The 16,398-nt window shown below is 40.6% G+C and overlaps 2 protein-coding genes across 7 annotated transcripts; one reads left to right on the top strand and one right to left on the bottom strand.

Moving 5' to 3' along the window:
• The first annotated feature begins 22 nt into the window (after positions 1–22).
• On the top strand, positions 23–1,516 carry cdc26 (cell division cycle 26 homolog). Of its 2 annotated transcripts, none has more exons than XM_014128193.2 (3): positions 23–124; positions 534–712; positions 878–1,514. In XM_014128193.2, the coding sequence occupies exons 2-3, from the start codon at positions 632–634 to the stop codon at positions 1,061–1,063; spliced, it is 267 nt and encodes an 88-aa protein (XP_013983668.1). In that variant the 5' UTR covers positions 23–124; positions 534–631; the 3' UTR covers positions 1,064–1,514.
• slc31a1 (solute carrier family 31 member 1) lies at positions 1,505–15,317 on the bottom strand. Of its 5 annotated transcripts, XM_014128234.2 has the most exons (6): positions 15,057–15,292; positions 13,727–13,835; positions 4,766–4,889; positions 4,434–4,506; positions 4,111–4,279; positions 1,505–3,656 (listed from the first exon to the last, which is right to left on the bottom strand). In XM_014128234.2, exons 3-6 carry the CDS (start codon positions 4,874–4,876, stop codon positions 3,455–3,457), a joined length of 555 nt encoding a protein of 184 aa, XP_013983709.1. In that variant the 5' UTR covers positions 4,877–4,889; positions 13,727–13,835; positions 15,057–15,292; the 3' UTR covers positions 1,505–3,454. The 5 variants fall into 5 exon arrangements, with proteins under 5 accessions (XP_013983709.1, XP_013983708.1, XP_045545869.1 ...); XM_014128233.2 differs by lacking the exon at positions 13,727–13,835 and having other exon boundaries at positions 15,057–15,317; XM_045689913.1 differs by lacking the exons at positions 13,727–13,835; positions 15,057–15,292 and adding an exon at positions 12,139–12,420.
• Between the last annotated feature and the right edge of the window lie 1,081 nt (positions 15,318–16,398).

Below are 16,398 nucleotides of genomic sequence, written 5' to 3'. Positions count from 1 at the left end.
AATCAAGGGTCAAACACGCCGAAGCAAGGCACAGCTGAAAAACTACTTTACCCAGAAGCTCTTCGTCAATTTATGGCGGATTCTACAGAGCGTGGCTAGCTACTATCCAAATAAACAACAAAATGTAAGTAAATATGAACGATTTGCTTGTTTCATTGGGTCTCAGAGACAAAGTATTGACGTGGGAAGCTCGCTATTTTGGTCTCCTTTGCCAAGTTTGGTCCGTCACTGTAGTCTTAGTTCTAGTTAGCCAGCTTGCTATTTAGCTAGCTAGGAGTAGGACGTTGCAGAGATATTAGTGCAATTAATTTCTTTGGCAGCCTAAATCAAATCAAATGTTATTTGTCACATGCTTCGTAAACAACAGGTCTAGACTAACAGTGACATTCATACTTACGTGTCCTTTTTCAACAATGCAGAGTTAACAATTACTCTGTAATTTCATATGTTCATATGCAGCACTAAGTGATTTAATGCTAACGTTACCTATTGCACTCAGCACTTGACTTGTCACCTTTTCTCTCTATCTTTAGCCAGCTATAATAGTACAACAGTTTCCTATGGCACTTGTGTGAATAAGTATTCATTGATACGGCACATCTGCTTCCCAGCTAACGTTAGTGGGTAGAAGATGCTGCGCAGAAAGCCCACCCGTCTGGAGCTGAAGTTGGACGACACGGAGGAGTTTGAGAGTGTCAAGAAAGAGCTTGAGGTGAGTAGCCACACCATCATGAATAATCTCTATAGTATTTGCAGGTATAAAATGCTATCTTATTAGTGTATGAACAATGCAGTTCCCTATTAACTTTGCAAGAAAAGCTTGATGATTAGCAGAACTTCCATGTGTCTAACTACCACCCACACTTTCCTCTTTCAGAGTCGGAAGAAACAGCGAGATGAGGTGGATGTTGTTGGCGTGGCGATGTCGAGTGACATGGTGGGGGCCGGTAGTGGAACAGGGGATGGGAAGACACGGGAACAGATGATCAATGAGAGAATAGGCTACAAGCCCCATCCTAAACCCAACACCTTGCCATCGCTCTTTGGAAACCTGCAATTTTAGGTTCCTAATGGGCACATTAGAGACCGCTAAAATGGTTGGCCCCTCCAGCATTGGTGTGTGGTTGGCACCGTGACTGCTCTTGACATGGTCAGGGGTATTTGTTTACCTGAGAAGTTTCTCTACAAAGAAATGTGTATTTTGAGGATCATATTGCATTCATAAGTCTAAAGTAATGTTGCTACATTTACCTGAAAAGTTATGACTTGTGATGCAAAGGGTAGCCTATTGTACAATGTCATGTTTGATGGGAGGGGTCGTGTACAGTGGTTTCCTCCTTTATTACAAACATCCGGACTTGGTAGCATCTGTGGAAAGACGGATTAACTGAATGGACTAACTAAATCAGTCATTACTTACAATGGTATGATTGTACTTTTATTTGCCTTCAAGGCTGTGTTGTCAAGGACAGGAGACTGCAACAGAATTGAACAAATACAGTTCTTGAATGATACCATTTATTACTTGTTTTCTCTAAAAAGATTACAGCACTATAAATATGTAAAACTATACAGACATGTTCACACTGAGGCTGTGCTGGATTGGGGGTCAGATTCCCACTGTTGTTTTTGGCCAATTCACTCCATTTGTACAGTAGACCATAATATATCCTCTTTATACATGATCCCACATGGTAAAGCAGAAACGGTTATGTTCAAGTATATACTAATGTCCCTGGCTTTATTGTAATGTAATGTAATGAGAACACGTGGCTGTTAAATCCAGTTATAGCAACTGGGAATTTGATCCCCAAACCAGGCACAACACAATGTCACTCAGGCAACTGATAAATGTACTACAGTCATTTATCTCAAATGGAAAAAAGGTACACCATTAAGAAACTAAAAAGACATACCTATATAAGTGAAATATTTTCTCTTTTAGGTTCTACTTCATAGAAATCACCCTTCTGTCAAAGTATGTACGGTCTGTAGTGTGTGACACTGATGGGTCACAAAGTAGTGCAGAAATCATGTGTTACTAGGCCAGTCTGAGAAAGCACTGGATCCAGCCTGCTACTTTCCCAGTTCTCTGCTTGTCCTTGGGACCTGAGCACTTGCTCCAATAAGGACACTAGTGTCCATGTTGTGTTGACATGCACTACTTTAAGCCTATTGAATGAACACACCAAAAGTTACTCCCTAATTATAGCGGGGAATCCCACTTCATGAAGTGATAAAGTTAACTCTTTTTAGGTTGAGGTTTTTAGGGACCTCCTTATGTGCTCAGATTAGACCCAGTAATCTGTTCAACATGAATTAGTTTCTTGAAACAAGCAAATTAAAGATTTGTCCAGCAACAATTTATGGTAGTAAAGATTTAGAAAGGCAGACACTTGAATTTAGATGTGAAATGATCTTCATTGGAAGTGATACTAGCAGTAGGTGTGTTTGACATGTACATATTGTAATTACATTGGCTTCTTAATGTGCAAGAGCAAATTTTTATTGTACATTTATGGGTCAGATCAAGCCTATGCTTAAGTGAAGCGTTATTTGTAAATACTGAGTTTAAAAAAAATTAATCTATCCAAAATTGAACATTGCATAGCAGTGTGTATCATGAGGGTTTTAAGGGTTGTCACTTTCTGCTGCATTATATTCTAATTAATATAATCACGTGACGAGTACAAGGACAAACTTCTTTAAAATGGTGCTCGCACTTATCAGTAGACTATGGGTCCTGTCTACAGTTGGCCTAGGCTGTCACATGTTTTCCTCTAAGGCAAAGGGTTTACTAAGGCTCAGTTATACAGCCAATCTCAAGTATGACTTTTGACTCCTGTTGTGAGACACTGATTATGTATGGCCCCCACCGGACTGTCAGATGGAATGCAGAGGACTTGGCTTCAGAATGCTTCAACTAGGGCCCAGCATTGTTCCCTGGTCAGGAGATACTGTAGGCCCTATTCATATGACTGCTTGTACCAGCACACTGTTCTTCAAGGAGAAAGTAGTTGTAAATGTCACAAATGCCCTGTGTGAGCAGAAAACCCTAGGTCCGATGCTGTAAGAATGAACGTGCACCGATTGTTGTGCAATAATAAAAATACTGATTAAGAATGGCACGATTGGGGGAAGAGTGAACGTTCAGCTCTTTTGACAGAGACGTGGAGATTGAGACAGGAGGCGTAAGAATTTGGAATACCAACATCGTGTTACGGTGACACGGGTAGTCATCTAGAGCTACCAATAGGACAGACTCACAAATGTAAAAGCTCGTGGTCATAATTTAGATTTACCATCAAGCGTTAGTGTGACAAAGTGAACTGTCTAAATGTGATACATGCAACAAAACAAACTGGATGCATGACGATGGGGATTGAAAGGAGAATGCCTGTATGTGTGTGTGTGTTTTACATGTGTGGTAGGATGAATAGACCAGGTGGGGGTGTCAGTGACAGTGTTCGGTGATGTCAACAACCACAGCCTTTTTCCAGCTGAATAAGAAGTATCCCACCCCGGCCCCCACTGCCACGGCGATACACAGGTAAGCGTTGTAGGTCATGAAGACCAACATAAGGAAGTAGCTGACCATCACCTGGATGATGTGTAACACAGTCTGCAGCAAGTGGGACAGACTCAGCATCCGCTGGCTGCAGGGGAGAGAGAAGGAAACAGGAATATTAAGAGAGTCATGTTTTCAATCAACTCATTCACAGCACTCTGCAAGTCAGGTGTTAGTGGCTACTTAGACATTTTTAAAATTCCTGTTATGGCTACAACATTCCCCACAAACAGTAAGGCAGGGCAGCAGGTAGCCTAGTGGTTAGAGCATTGGGCCAGTCTACAAGTGTGTCTCAGGGAGAGTTGGGATATGCAAAAAACACATTTACAATTCACACGTGTATTAATACACATGTGTACATGTGTGAAATGGGACAAATAAGCTTCAAAATGTCCTACTACAAGTTAATGTGGAGCCAGTAGCCCTTTTTGGCTGCCATGTCTAGAAGTCTCACATTTGGGGTATAAATCGGAACACTTCACTGCAGTACTACTGTGTGTCCGTTTAGTGAGGAGGCCTGTTGCATATTTGGTCTCACTTACCCTACAGTCTTGTGGGTCTCCATGAGCATGGTACCGTCTGCTCCCGGGACAGGCATGGAGTTATAGCGCACGTTGACCTGGTTCCTCCTCAACAGGAACTCCCTGCCGATCTTCAGCCCCTCGTAGAGCACAGCCAGCAGGAAACAACCAATGCAGGCCCCTGCCATCTCTGAGAGGAGACATGATTGAGATGTTAATGTTGGTTAGATATTCAACTTCTTTTTGGGGATAATAATGAATCGTTAATGGCCATGGTCATAAAATACTTTTTGCACTACATTTCAAGTCTACAAATGCATCCTGGAAACCACACACACTCTTACCTCCAGGTGTGTTGATGACAAGACCGGCAAACAGCAGCTCCACGTTTGTGTAGCCAAAGTAGAAGGTCATTTGCTTCAGAAGAGGAACAGAAAACAAATTGTATCACACACATCTACAGAGCCAAGGGGTTTACAGTGATTCAGCTCACACAGCAGAGAGAAATGTCAAGCAGGCCATTTGAATTAAGAGTTTAAAACCATTCATCTTAAAATCAGATTTGCAACTTTGGTGGTAGAAAGTGCAGTGACAGGGTGCCAAGCCTAAGTAAATCCCACACTGTAACAGAGAGAAATTAGTGTGTGACATATTTCTGAATGCCAGGCCCACTCACCATCATCATTCCTCCTGCACAGTGTACTGCTCCATCCTCATGGGAGTCTGTCCCCGTGGGAGGAGCCATGGTGCCGTGGTTGTGGTGATCATGGTGCATGTCCATGTTCATCTGTACTGTAGGACTGCAAGAACCAGGAAATACAGAGACAAAACACACATCAGTCACACACACTTCACATCTCCACACAGACCACGACAGGTGGCTTTTGTGGTAGGTATTTGGCAGTGCCAAAGGTGTTCAGAAAATTCTTGTGAAGACAAGACGGAAACAGACATCAAGCCAAAAATAAAACAAACCCCACCCCAAATGTTCACTAAAAATAAATTGGGCACTGAGCACATTTAAGGTCTGCTGAGCCCAAACTTGAACGTTGTGAAAATTCTGTGCAACTTCCAACACACGTTTACTGTGAACACTGAGGCTGTACCCGCTTTAAGTTACAGTTTTAACAGTGGCCAAGTAGGCTACTGTGGCTATTTGATCATAATGTAGTGCTACCAGAGTGGCCTACCATTGAAAACAATGGAGAAAAATGCATCCCTTAACATTTTAACATGGAAATAGTTGTTCTATCATTCAGCCTACAGTAGCAGCCAATGTGGTGTGTTCAATGTAGGCCTACATTCCTTGAGATTTATGTAAAAAAACATGCAAGGCTTGATATTAAGCTGTTTATCCACTTGTCCAATAGACAAGGAGGTGACTGAAAATGTGTTGTTTGATGCAGGAAACCACTTTACAAAATAAAATGCATTATGCCCATTCCATTATTACAGAGAATCAGACAAATTATGCTACCTGCTGCCTATAGAGTACCAGAGTCTGAGTCATAATACCCATAAAACCTTGGGGTCAAACAAGGAAATGGGTCTAATCGTTTTTCCACCATTCATTTTTCCTATAGGGGATTTTAGAAACACTTAAAATAAGGGCTGCGTTTCGTGTAGGCTTACCCTGGCATGACGTTTTGATAAGTGTAAATCTCTCTAGGACAAGGTGATTTATATCAACATAGTTCCCTGTATTTACCCCCCAAAATTGAAATGCTAAATTAGCTGCTAATGCGGCTATAACAAATGCCATGATCTGGATGCGACAGCCTGATTCAAGGCAAAGGTAAGAATCTCTGGATTAACTATGTAAAGTTAGCTACATTTTGTAATTAATAAATTGGAAATATTTCTTTAAATTGACAATTCTATGAACTGTCTTGTGCAAGTTTTTAATTGACACAATACCCGTTAGCAAAGGTGTCAGCTAGAGATGACGTGCAGGAGCTTGCAGGGATTTGTAGTCTTGCATGATGTCTACTCTGATGCTAATTAGCATTTTCGGAAATATAGACGAATATATTGATAAAAAAGTCCCCCTTGTCTGAGAGAGATTTACATGGTTATCAAAACATCATGCCAGGGTAAGCCTACATGAAACACAGCCCTTATTTCAAGTCAAGTTAAATCTCATGCTTCTCTCTGTGGGCTGATATTTCTTCAGCACCCACGCACGCACACAGCTTAGAGGGAACACTGCCCCACCCTTAGCAGCACAGTGTAGGACTCCTGCTTATTATCGTCTAGGAAAAATGCATAGTGTGCAATTTTCCAGGTGTAGGCCTGCACGTCGAATTTAGGTCCTCTCAAGCTAAATTTTCCAGGTTTGTAAGGACACAGGTCCGTGTTTGACTGTGAGCTTAAAGAGGGATGAAGTGGGTAATCCCTCAGAATTGGAGTAGCCTGGTCCTTGGCTTGGCACCATGCCACTAGCCTGAGGACAAGCCCCAGATCCTCTCTAATGCTCCTTGGTTAGCACCGATTGAAAAAGTTAGGACCGTAATTAAAACGAGTCAGTCAAAGTCTCCAAAGTACCCAGTGTTATTGCTATGGAGAGACGGTGATGGTGCGATTCAGTTGAGAGGTGTTTTAACCATGAACCTCAACCTACTGTACTGAACCCACTGGTGGCCGGGGTCTATTGTAAACGCTAATTGAAACGGTTTTCTTGGACATTAAGTACGTGCAAAAGGAAGCACAGTATCCAGACCATAAACGTATATAGGTCAAAATAACGATTACAGCGTTGCCATTTTGTAATCGAGTTATTGATAATGCAATTATAATAGTTAGGCTAATTATAGTTGCATTTGTCAGATCTGAAGAGTACCTAAATTGAGGAAAGAACAGACACATATTAGGCTACAGATAGAACAACATGGTCCCTGTGAAGCCAGTTCGGACCAGTGTGTGCCAAGGCTATTTCATACACGGCTTCAGGTTAAATCTAAATCTACTATACATGTCACTTTGAAAATCACCTTCACTCCCTACTTAAGAGAGCAATCATTCGAAGAGGAAGAATTAGCCACTTGAGTCGAGAGCGCCATTAGGACCCTTACTAATCTAATGTCTAAACAACCCAAGGCCACATCTGTAAAAACTGCCTTTATAACACAATAAATGCCCACTTAAATGGACAATGTCAATTAATTTGAGAAACACAAGATATATGAAAAAGGCCTGGAACACCCAGAGGGGGAAACCAATGGCATCAGCAAAACAGACATCGAGAATCTAAATGAAGACACAAAAACCACATCTTTTAAACTGCTGGTTTCCAGTCAAAACATCTGTTGCCTCATATTGTTCTGCTCTGCTAGACTCAGTTACTACCACAGCGAGAAGTTAGCCATTACACAAACGTACAGTGCCTTCGGGAAAGTATTCAGACCCCTTGACTTTTACACATTTTGTTACGTTACAGCCTTATTCTAAAATTGATTAAAAAAAAAAATTAAATCCTCAGCAATCGACACACAATACCCCATAATGACAAAGCGTAAAAATGTTTTCAGAATGTTTGCAAATTTATAAAAATACAAAAACAGATACCTTATTTACATACACTACCGTTCAAAAGTTGAGGTCACTTAGAAATGTCCTTGTTTTTGAAAGAAAAGCAAATTTCTTGTTCATTAAAATAACATCAAATTGATCAGAAACACAGTGTAGACAATGTTGTAAATGACTATTGTAACTGGGAACGGCTGATTTTTAATGGAATATCTACATAGGCGTATAGAGGCCCATTATCAGCAACATTCACTCCTGTGTTCCAATGGCACGTTGTTTATCTAATCAAGTCTATCATTTTAAAAGGCTAATTGATCATTAGAAAACCCTTTTGCAACTATGTTAGCACAGCTGAAAACGGTTGTGCTAATTAAAGAAGCAATAAAACTGGCCTTCTTTAGACTAGTTGAGAATCTGGAGTATCAGCATTTGCGGGTTCAATTACAGGCTCAAAATGGCCAGAAACAAAGAAATTTCTTCTGAAACTCGTCAGTCTATTCTTGTTCTGAGAAATTAAGGCTATTCCATGCGAGAAATTGCCAAGAAACTGAAGATCTCATACAAAGCGGTGTACTACTCCCTTCACAGAACAGCGCAAACTGGCTTTAACCAGAATAGAAAGAGTGGGAGGCCCCGGTGCACAACCGAGCACAAGTACATTAGAGTGTCTAGTTTGAGAAACAGACCCCTCAAGTCCTCAACTGGCAGCTTCATTAAATAGTACCCGCAAAACACCAGTCTCAACAGTGAAGAGGCAACTCCGGGATGCTGGCCTTCTAGGCAGAGTTCCTCTGTCCAGTGTGTGTTCTTTTGCACATCTTAATATTTTATTTTTATTGGCCAGTCTGAGATATGGCTTCTTCTTTGCAACTCTGCTTCTCAAACTAGACACTAATGTACTTCTCCTCGTGCTCAGTTGTACACCGGGGCGTCCCACTCCTAAGCAATTAAGATCACAGTTCTGAAAACTTAGGACCCCAAAGAGGCCTTTCAACTGACTTTCAAAAACACCAAAAGAAAGATGCCCAGGGTCCCTGCTCATTTGCGTGAACATGCCTTAGGCATGCTGCAAGGAGGCATTAGGACTGCAGATGTGGCCAGGGCAATAAATTGCAATGTCTGTACTGTGAGACCCTTAGACAGCACTACAGGGAGACAGGACGGACAGCTGATCGTCCTCGCAGTGGCAGACCACATGCAACAACCCCTGCACAGGATTTGTACATCCGAACGTCACACCTGCGGGACAGGTACAGGATGGCAACAATAACTGCCCGAGTTACACCAGGAACGCACAATCCCTCCATCAGTGCTCAGACTGTCCACAATAGGCTGAGAGAGGCTGGACTGAGGTCCTCACCAGACATCACCGGCAACAACGTTGCCTATGGGCACAAACCCACCGTCGCTGGACCAGACAGGACTGGCAAAAAAGTGCTCTTCACTGACGAGTCGCGGTTTTGTCTCACCAGGGGTGATGGTCGGATTTGCGTTTATCGTCGAAGGAATGAGCGTTACACCGAGGCCTGTACTCTGGAGCTGGATCGATTTGGAGTTGGAGGGTCTGTCATGGTCTGGGGCGGTGTGTCACAGCATCATCAGACTGAGCTTGTTGTCATTGCAGGCAATCTCAACGCTGTGCGTTACAGGGAAGACATCCTCCTCCCTCATGTGGTACCCTTCCTGCAGGCTCATCCTGACATGACCCTCCAGCATGACAATGCCACCAGCCATACTGCAGGTGCCTTGGTGGAAGAGTGGGGTAACATCTCACAGCAAGAACTGGCAAATCTGGTGCAGTCCATGAGGAGGAGACGCACTGCAGTACTTAATGCAGCTGGTGGCCACACCAGATAGTGACTGTTACTTTTCATTTTGACCCCCCTTTGTTCAGGGACACATTATTCCATTTATTGTAGTCACATGTCTGTGGAACTTGTTCAGTTTATGTCTCAGTTGTTAAATCTTATGTTCATACAAATATTTACACATGTTAAGTTTGCTGAAAATAAATGCAGTTGACAGTGAGAGGACGTTTGTTTTTTTTGCTGAGTTCATATGGAGGATACAACCATCCCAGCTCTGCAGATTTTGCTGCAAAGAGAATCATTAGATCATTTATTTTGGTACTGCCCCTATGTAGCTTGTTTTTGGTTGCAGGTTCATGAATGGCTGAGAAAAATAATACAAAAATAAATCACAACATTTACTTAAATCTATCTTTGCAAATAGCACTGCTGGGTGACTTGAAAAGCCATGGTCAGTCGATCAATAATATAATTGTACTTTTAGTAAAGGTGTTCATCTTTCATTTAGAATCTGTGGAAACTTGAGAATAGAAAGGTTCAGAACTTTTGTGAAACATCACAGCAGAAATAAGTCAAGACTGGATAGTTTTTAGGGGTTGAGGGTGGCTGAAGGATGAAATAAAAATGAAAAAAGTAAACCAATATAAAAAATTTTACTGTGTCTGTAAAATGTATTTAGTATGTATAAGCTGGAAGTAGATGCCTAAGTATAGTTGTCCTTGGTTTACTCCAATTAGGGGAGGGTTAGGGTAAAATAAATTAAAAATATGGAAATGTAAAAAAATATTTTTGGGGGGGGATTGGAAATTATGCCAAAAATGACATTGATAGAACCCAGCATTTTCTGCAAAATTAAAGCTGATCTAGCCCCTTAAATAAAAAACAACGGTGATCATCATATAGATAGGACTCACATTAGAAACGACTGCTCTCAAAGTACTGTGGATAAAACATTTAACATTTAAGTCATTTAGCAGACGCTCTTATCCAGAGCGACTTACAAATTAAAAGCCTAAACCCTGCATATATTCGCTTACTCGGTTGAGCTAGACATAAAAACAGGAAACACATAATTAACAGAGTCCATGCTCCCCCCCAGAACAGTCAGACTGTTTGGAGCATGCAGAAGTAAAAACAGCTGAATTACATTTCATACAAGGAACATGTACATTATTAAATGGTAGCCTAAACATTCTTGATTCGATAATTTATATGAAATAGTTTCATTCCAGATAAAATCTCACCCAATTTGAAAACTTACCCAAATGTCTCACCACATTAAAACTTACCCAAATGTCTCTGTTACAGCCAAATCAATGACAAGATACTTGTCAATGTGTGTGTGTTCATGCAACCTATCAATGCGTATAGGTGTGTGGTCTGATCCTGAGTGTGCTCTCCTGCTTGAGTCTGGGAAAGTGACTGTGTGTTGTGCAATAAACTGCTCTCTCTCATGACTGCCCTCCTCATGTGACTGTTCATCTGCCTCTTATTTCCTCTGATCCAGCCAATCACATGGGTTCCCCCCCCAATGAGGAAAAGAGCCAATTCAAAAGCAAATACTTTAAAACACATCCAAAACATACCCTACAAGTGCTGGACAAAACATACATTAGCTGACGAAATAATGGGATGTCCACTCACTTATTTGTTTGCTGCTCAGACAATCTTTTATATTTCATAAAACTGTCCTTTGACCAGACAAACAGTCAGGACCAAACAGTGTAGGCTTGTGTTCATCAGTGTTCGGTAAAACCCACATAAGCTAGCCTATACAGTAACACAAGAACACTTTCCTGATCAAAATAATTGATCATAAACTGAATGCTGATGCATAGAACACAACTAATAATGCCATTTCCTGTGCTTGGGTCCACGTACAGGGAATTGTTAATCATTAGACTTTATGGCGACCAATCGGAGACAAAGATAAAGGATAATGGATACACTGCAGCGATGCAATGCCTTTAGAAAGTATACACACCCCTTGACTTTTTCCAGATTTTATTGTGTTACAAAGTGGGATTAAAATGGATTTAATTGACATTTTTGGGCAACGATCTACATAAAATACTTTGTAAGGTCAAAGTGGATGAAAAATGCGAGGCATTGAAAACCTCCCTGGTCTTTGTGGTTGAATCTGTGCTAGAAATTCACTACTCGATTGAGGGGGCTTACAGATAATTGTATGTGGGAGAGATGGGGTATCGTTCAAAAAAGACATTAACCACTATTATTGAACACAGAATGAGTCCATGCAACTTGTGATTTTTTAACCAACTTTTTTACTCCTGAACTTATTTAGGCTTGCAATAACAACGGGGTTGAATACTTAATGACTCAAGACATTTTAGCTTTCCATTTTTTATCAATTTGGAAAATGTTCTACAAACAAAATTCCACTGACAATATGGGGCATTGTGTGTAGATCAGTAACACAACACCTCAAGTTTAAGCAATGTAACAATAAAATGTGGAAAAAGTAACGTTTTTTTATTTTACCTTTATTTAACCAGGCAAGTCAGTTAAGAATAAATTCTTATTTACAAAGACGTCCTAGGAACAGTGAGTTAACTGCCATGTAAAGTGGTTGTTCCACTGGATATTATAGGTGAATGCACCAATTTGTAAGTCGCTCTGGATAAGAGCGTCTGCTAAATGACTAAAATGTAAAAATGTAAATGTAATGTTCAGGGGCAGAATGACAGATTTTTACCTTGTCAGCTCGGGGATTTGATGTTGCAACCTTTCGGTTACTAGTCCAACGCTCTAACCACTAGGCTACCTGCCGCCAAATTGTTTCTGAAGGCACTGTACATGTAATGTACTTGCACCTTTAGTCTAAAATGAGTTACAGTGTGACTGTGACAGAACAGTCCGACCTCCAGCTTTGTGGAACACGACGTAAAAGTGCATGTCAAGTCAAGGCCGACGTAGGCATATTATATGAAAGCCATAGGCGCTGATAAAACGGGCTCATAATAATCCTCGCCGAAGATTAAAGTGACTGAAGCAATGATGAAATGTTCAGTAAATAGCACAATGTACAAAATTACGGAACGGAAAAAAGAGCATCAACAACCACTGACCAACAAAACATTCCATGATTGTGCAACTCAAACATTGTGATTAGAGGTCAGAGGTGATGATTACTCAGTGAAGCCTACTATTTACTCAACAGTTTGTGTGTGTGTGTGTGTGTGTGTGTGTGTGTGTGTGTACACTGTAGCTTTGTTCAGAGAGCGAGATTAACTTTCTTCAGCTCTTGCCTTTAGTAAAAGCTGCATCAAGTTCAACACCTTGATGGAACAAAGAAGGGCTGAGTAGAGAAGACAACGTTCAAAACCATTCTCTGCCTGTGTCTGTCAATGTGGCAACATGCCATTTGGAAAGGCCTGCCTAATTCACTAATCACTTCAGTGGACAGTAAAGATAACCCTTGACCTGCAATTTGAAAGTGTGCAATTAATCAGTCTTATCTAAATAAATAAACTGTATGATATCGCCATCAGTTACCCTAACTGGCCTCACATGATCACGTAGACCTAAGCCTAATTCTTTCACATTTAACAGTACACCACTGACCTAATTTTGCTACATAATTGCCAGACTTTAAACACATTCCTAATGAATGCACAAGACCCACTACCTGATGCAAATACAGTACAGTAAAGGGTACACAGGCTAGCTAAGAGTGTACAATGGCAAAGTTAGCCTACTTTCCGACTTTTAAAACAAGATGGTACAGAACAATACAGGTTGAGGTACAATAACCAAAAGTTTGTCAATTCAAACTTGAATTTCTCCATTAGATTCTGATCATGTTCTCATCAATCCATCTTTGATTTACAGGTGTTGTTTTAGCCCTGTTTTATTTTACCTGTCATGTCTGTGTTATCAATCCACTGCTTTCCATTCATGGAATGTTGTATGTGACTAGGGTTGGGCGGTCACCAGATTTGCATACCGTTCCTGTAGCATCCCGGGGTATACTGTATTACTGGCAGTGGACACAAGGGGCGCTATTACTTTAAGTGTAAGAAAAACAAATTTAGGCTGCAGGGATCTTGGTCCAGGAGGGGATTGATTTTCTCTACTGTAACTATGATGCAATCTCAATCAATAACCAAGATCAAAACAATTACTTACAATCCACTTCAACTTTTAAGGTGGTCAGTTAAGCTTGGCGGAGGTCTGACAAGTTGTATTCAAATACACTTGGTCCCTGCCGCCTTCATCATCAACTAGCCTAAGTATAAGTCTGTCTGTAAAGTAAACTGGTTGTTGAGAATGAGAACCCTTACCAGGCAAACACGGTTCAGTCATGTAGGAGTGATGCCAAAGGGAAGGAGGGCCAACTACAGCAGCATAGCTGGAGGACAGCCTGGCCCATTGGATACTGTCCCTGTCCTCCTGATACATAAAGACAATTGGGCACTGTTTCACTCAGACCCACTCATAAACATTCCTCCCATTCACATATCTGTGAGTAAATGAAAATATAACAAAGTCAGTTAACTATGAGTGACCCTGTTATTCCCAGAGCAGTCGAATTGAAAGCGAAATCCAAAAGTGAAAAGCAGATCTTTATAACAGCATCTAAGTTGCATAGATTTTTGTGCATTGGGGTTCAAGTCTTGTGGCAAGAGTTTGTCGTGGCTGTTGAGTGCCACTCAATAGCAGACTTCCCACAATAAGATCAGTGAGCACCGACCATTTGAGAGATAAAAGTTCCATACATTTCTTGTGGTTGACCAGCCTTGACCATTTTTTGATGTACTTTTGGATTGACATAAATAATGACTACCAGGTCATGGAACTTTCTGGCTCTAGAGAGGCTCACTTTTTTTTCTCTGTTATAAAGGGGATAACTGACAGGTAATGTGTTCAAAGCTGTAATTGAAAAGAGTATATAAAAGGACCACAGTACAATTGGTTCTGTTTCGGCATCATCATCAACGCACAACACAATGCTCTGAAAAGGCTGCAATTGAAATAGCTTGAAAAAAAATATTATTTTGCATATTTGTAGCTTAATTTCTAGTTGTGGAACAGGAAAGACATTGGAATAGGGAACATTGCACGTTTGTGCTTCATGACAAGTTCATGAGCATGACAATGTGATAGATATTGATAGCTTAATTGTTTCACAATATGAGAGTATGATGAAAAAGAGCACAGTAAAACCTTGAGGTAGTGGAGAGACTAAGATCAATGAGTCTTTGGCAAACAATGTAGAGTTTTGTGTACTGTAGCTGTGTAGCAAATACAAAAGCCAAGTGTTTCTCAACAACTGACCGTCTGCATAGTAAAATTATAGTCAAAGGCTAGAAATCTGTTTTGGTGGCAGCTAACTAGCTGTATGGGGTTGTCTTAAAAAAAGAAAAAAAAGAAATGAGATATATATATATATATATATATACACACATTTAAAAAATGGGATCTAACATATGCACATTTGTTTGAAATTGTGAGATGGCTCAAGTTGCATAATACCAAAAAACGACTTTGCTAACTAATGAACTAGATAGTCGCTGTACTTGCTAGCCAACTAGCTTATCTAGTAGCTACAGAGGTCAAACAAGTCCAAAAGAACAAGTTTAACTTAGTCTGGGAAAGCACGCACGCGCTTACCTCACAATATAGATAACACGGTGCCTGCAACGTCGACAGTACAGTACGTTCAGAAAAGCTGTGGTTCCAGCGTGATTTTCTTGGGCCAAGATAACTCACAACCTAATCATTAACTATGAGCTTTCAGACTCACGTTTATTCTACTGGCAAAACGCAGACAGCCCAAGTAAGCTGACATTTGACAGCGCAGGAAAATGTAGACGTAGCACGGATGTTTTCATGTAGTAGCTTATCAGGCGACCCCGTTCAGGGTAGGCACTTCCGCCGCCACATGGCAGCCCGTAAGCCTACATAACGCCTTATAACATCTCCTGTGTGTATTTTACATTTAATGTAGCCCTCAAAATACCACCGAATGTATTTTTTTAATTCACAGATATTCTCAGAAAATGTGTGTATTTTCGTGGTGGTCTCTTCAATGGCTGGGTTGGATGGCAACCTGGTCTCAGAGTATTTCGTATTATTCTGTATGTAAATCCGAGACACTCCATTTAGGATGATATGTTACGTTTCATATGGCATGTATTAATTTGTAGAACTCCATCACCCATTTCGTATGATATATTACCAATTTGCTAAACGTACAATATTTTACGAATTTGCATAACATAATATGTAACGAATTTGCAAAACATATGATATGTTACTAATTCTAGCTGGCTGGCTAACGTTAGGGGAAGGGTTAACTAACATAATAAATAGTTGCAAAGTAGGTAAGTGGTTGAAAAGCTGCTAATTAGCTAAAAAGCTTAAATTGTCCAGAGAGATACGAATTTACAATCTTTGGGTTGCTATTCATTTGCATTGTACACCCATTCAGAACAACCAATCTACTTTCGTTTTGCCTCAAGTAACCATCTGTTTTATGTAACCATATTAAACACAATATATAATGCTATTTTAGAATTCCGGATTTACTTTTACTATGTTACATCTAGAGACCAGGCTGCTTCACTCCACATTTTAAATTACCTAATTTTAACAAATATATATGATGAGAATAATTTCAAGTACCAATATTAGTACCGCTGGCCTACTGCGTTCTTAAACCAGAAGCATAACATTGTGAGACTTCCGGGAATGCCTGCGACACAGACCAAGCAGACAGACCAGGCCTAGGATTGAGAAGTAAATGTGCGCGTTTGAGTGGTAAACCGACTGTAGACGTAAGTCAACGAGTAAAGTCAGGGAGGTACATATTTATGCACTGACAGTTTGCTGTCTGACAACTTCTGTTTTTTTCTAGGAAATGTTAAATGGCAGACATGGAATTCGCCTTTGTTATTGCCGATGAAGTGGATGCCATCGAAATTCCACTTCTCCTACACGAAGCTGAACATGA

Source organism: Salmo salar, chromosome ssa11, assembly GCF_905237065.1.
Source record: "Salmo salar chromosome ssa11, Ssal_v3.1, whole genome shotgun sequence".
Classification (NCBI taxonomy): Eukaryota; Metazoa; Chordata; class Actinopteri; order Salmoniformes; family Salmonidae; genus Salmo; species Salmo salar.
The sequence above is the reverse complement of the archived record's forward strand: the minus strand, read 5'-3'. Positions and strand labels throughout refer to the sequence as shown.

Coding starts and splice junctions, on each gene's coding strand:
- slc31a1 (XM_014128233.2), bottom strand. CDS start 4,876: ATGAACATGGACATGCACCATGATCACCACAACCACGGCACCATGGCT. Junction 4,507..4,765: donor GTGCAGGAGGAATGATGATG/GTGAGTGGGCCT, acceptor CCTCTTCTGAAG/CAAATGACCTTCTACTTTGG. Junction 3,657..4,110: donor GAGACCCACAAGACTGTAGG/GTAAGTGAGACC, acceptor TCTCCCCTGCAG/CCAGCGGATGCTGAGTCTGT.
- cdc26 (XM_014128193.2), top strand. CDS start 632: ATGCTGCGCAGAAAGCCCACCCGTCTGGAGCTGAAGTTGGACGACACG. Junction 713..877: donor GTGTCAAGAAAGAGCTTGAG/GTGAGTAGCCAC, acceptor TTCCTCTTTCAG/AGTCGGAAGAAACAGCGAGA.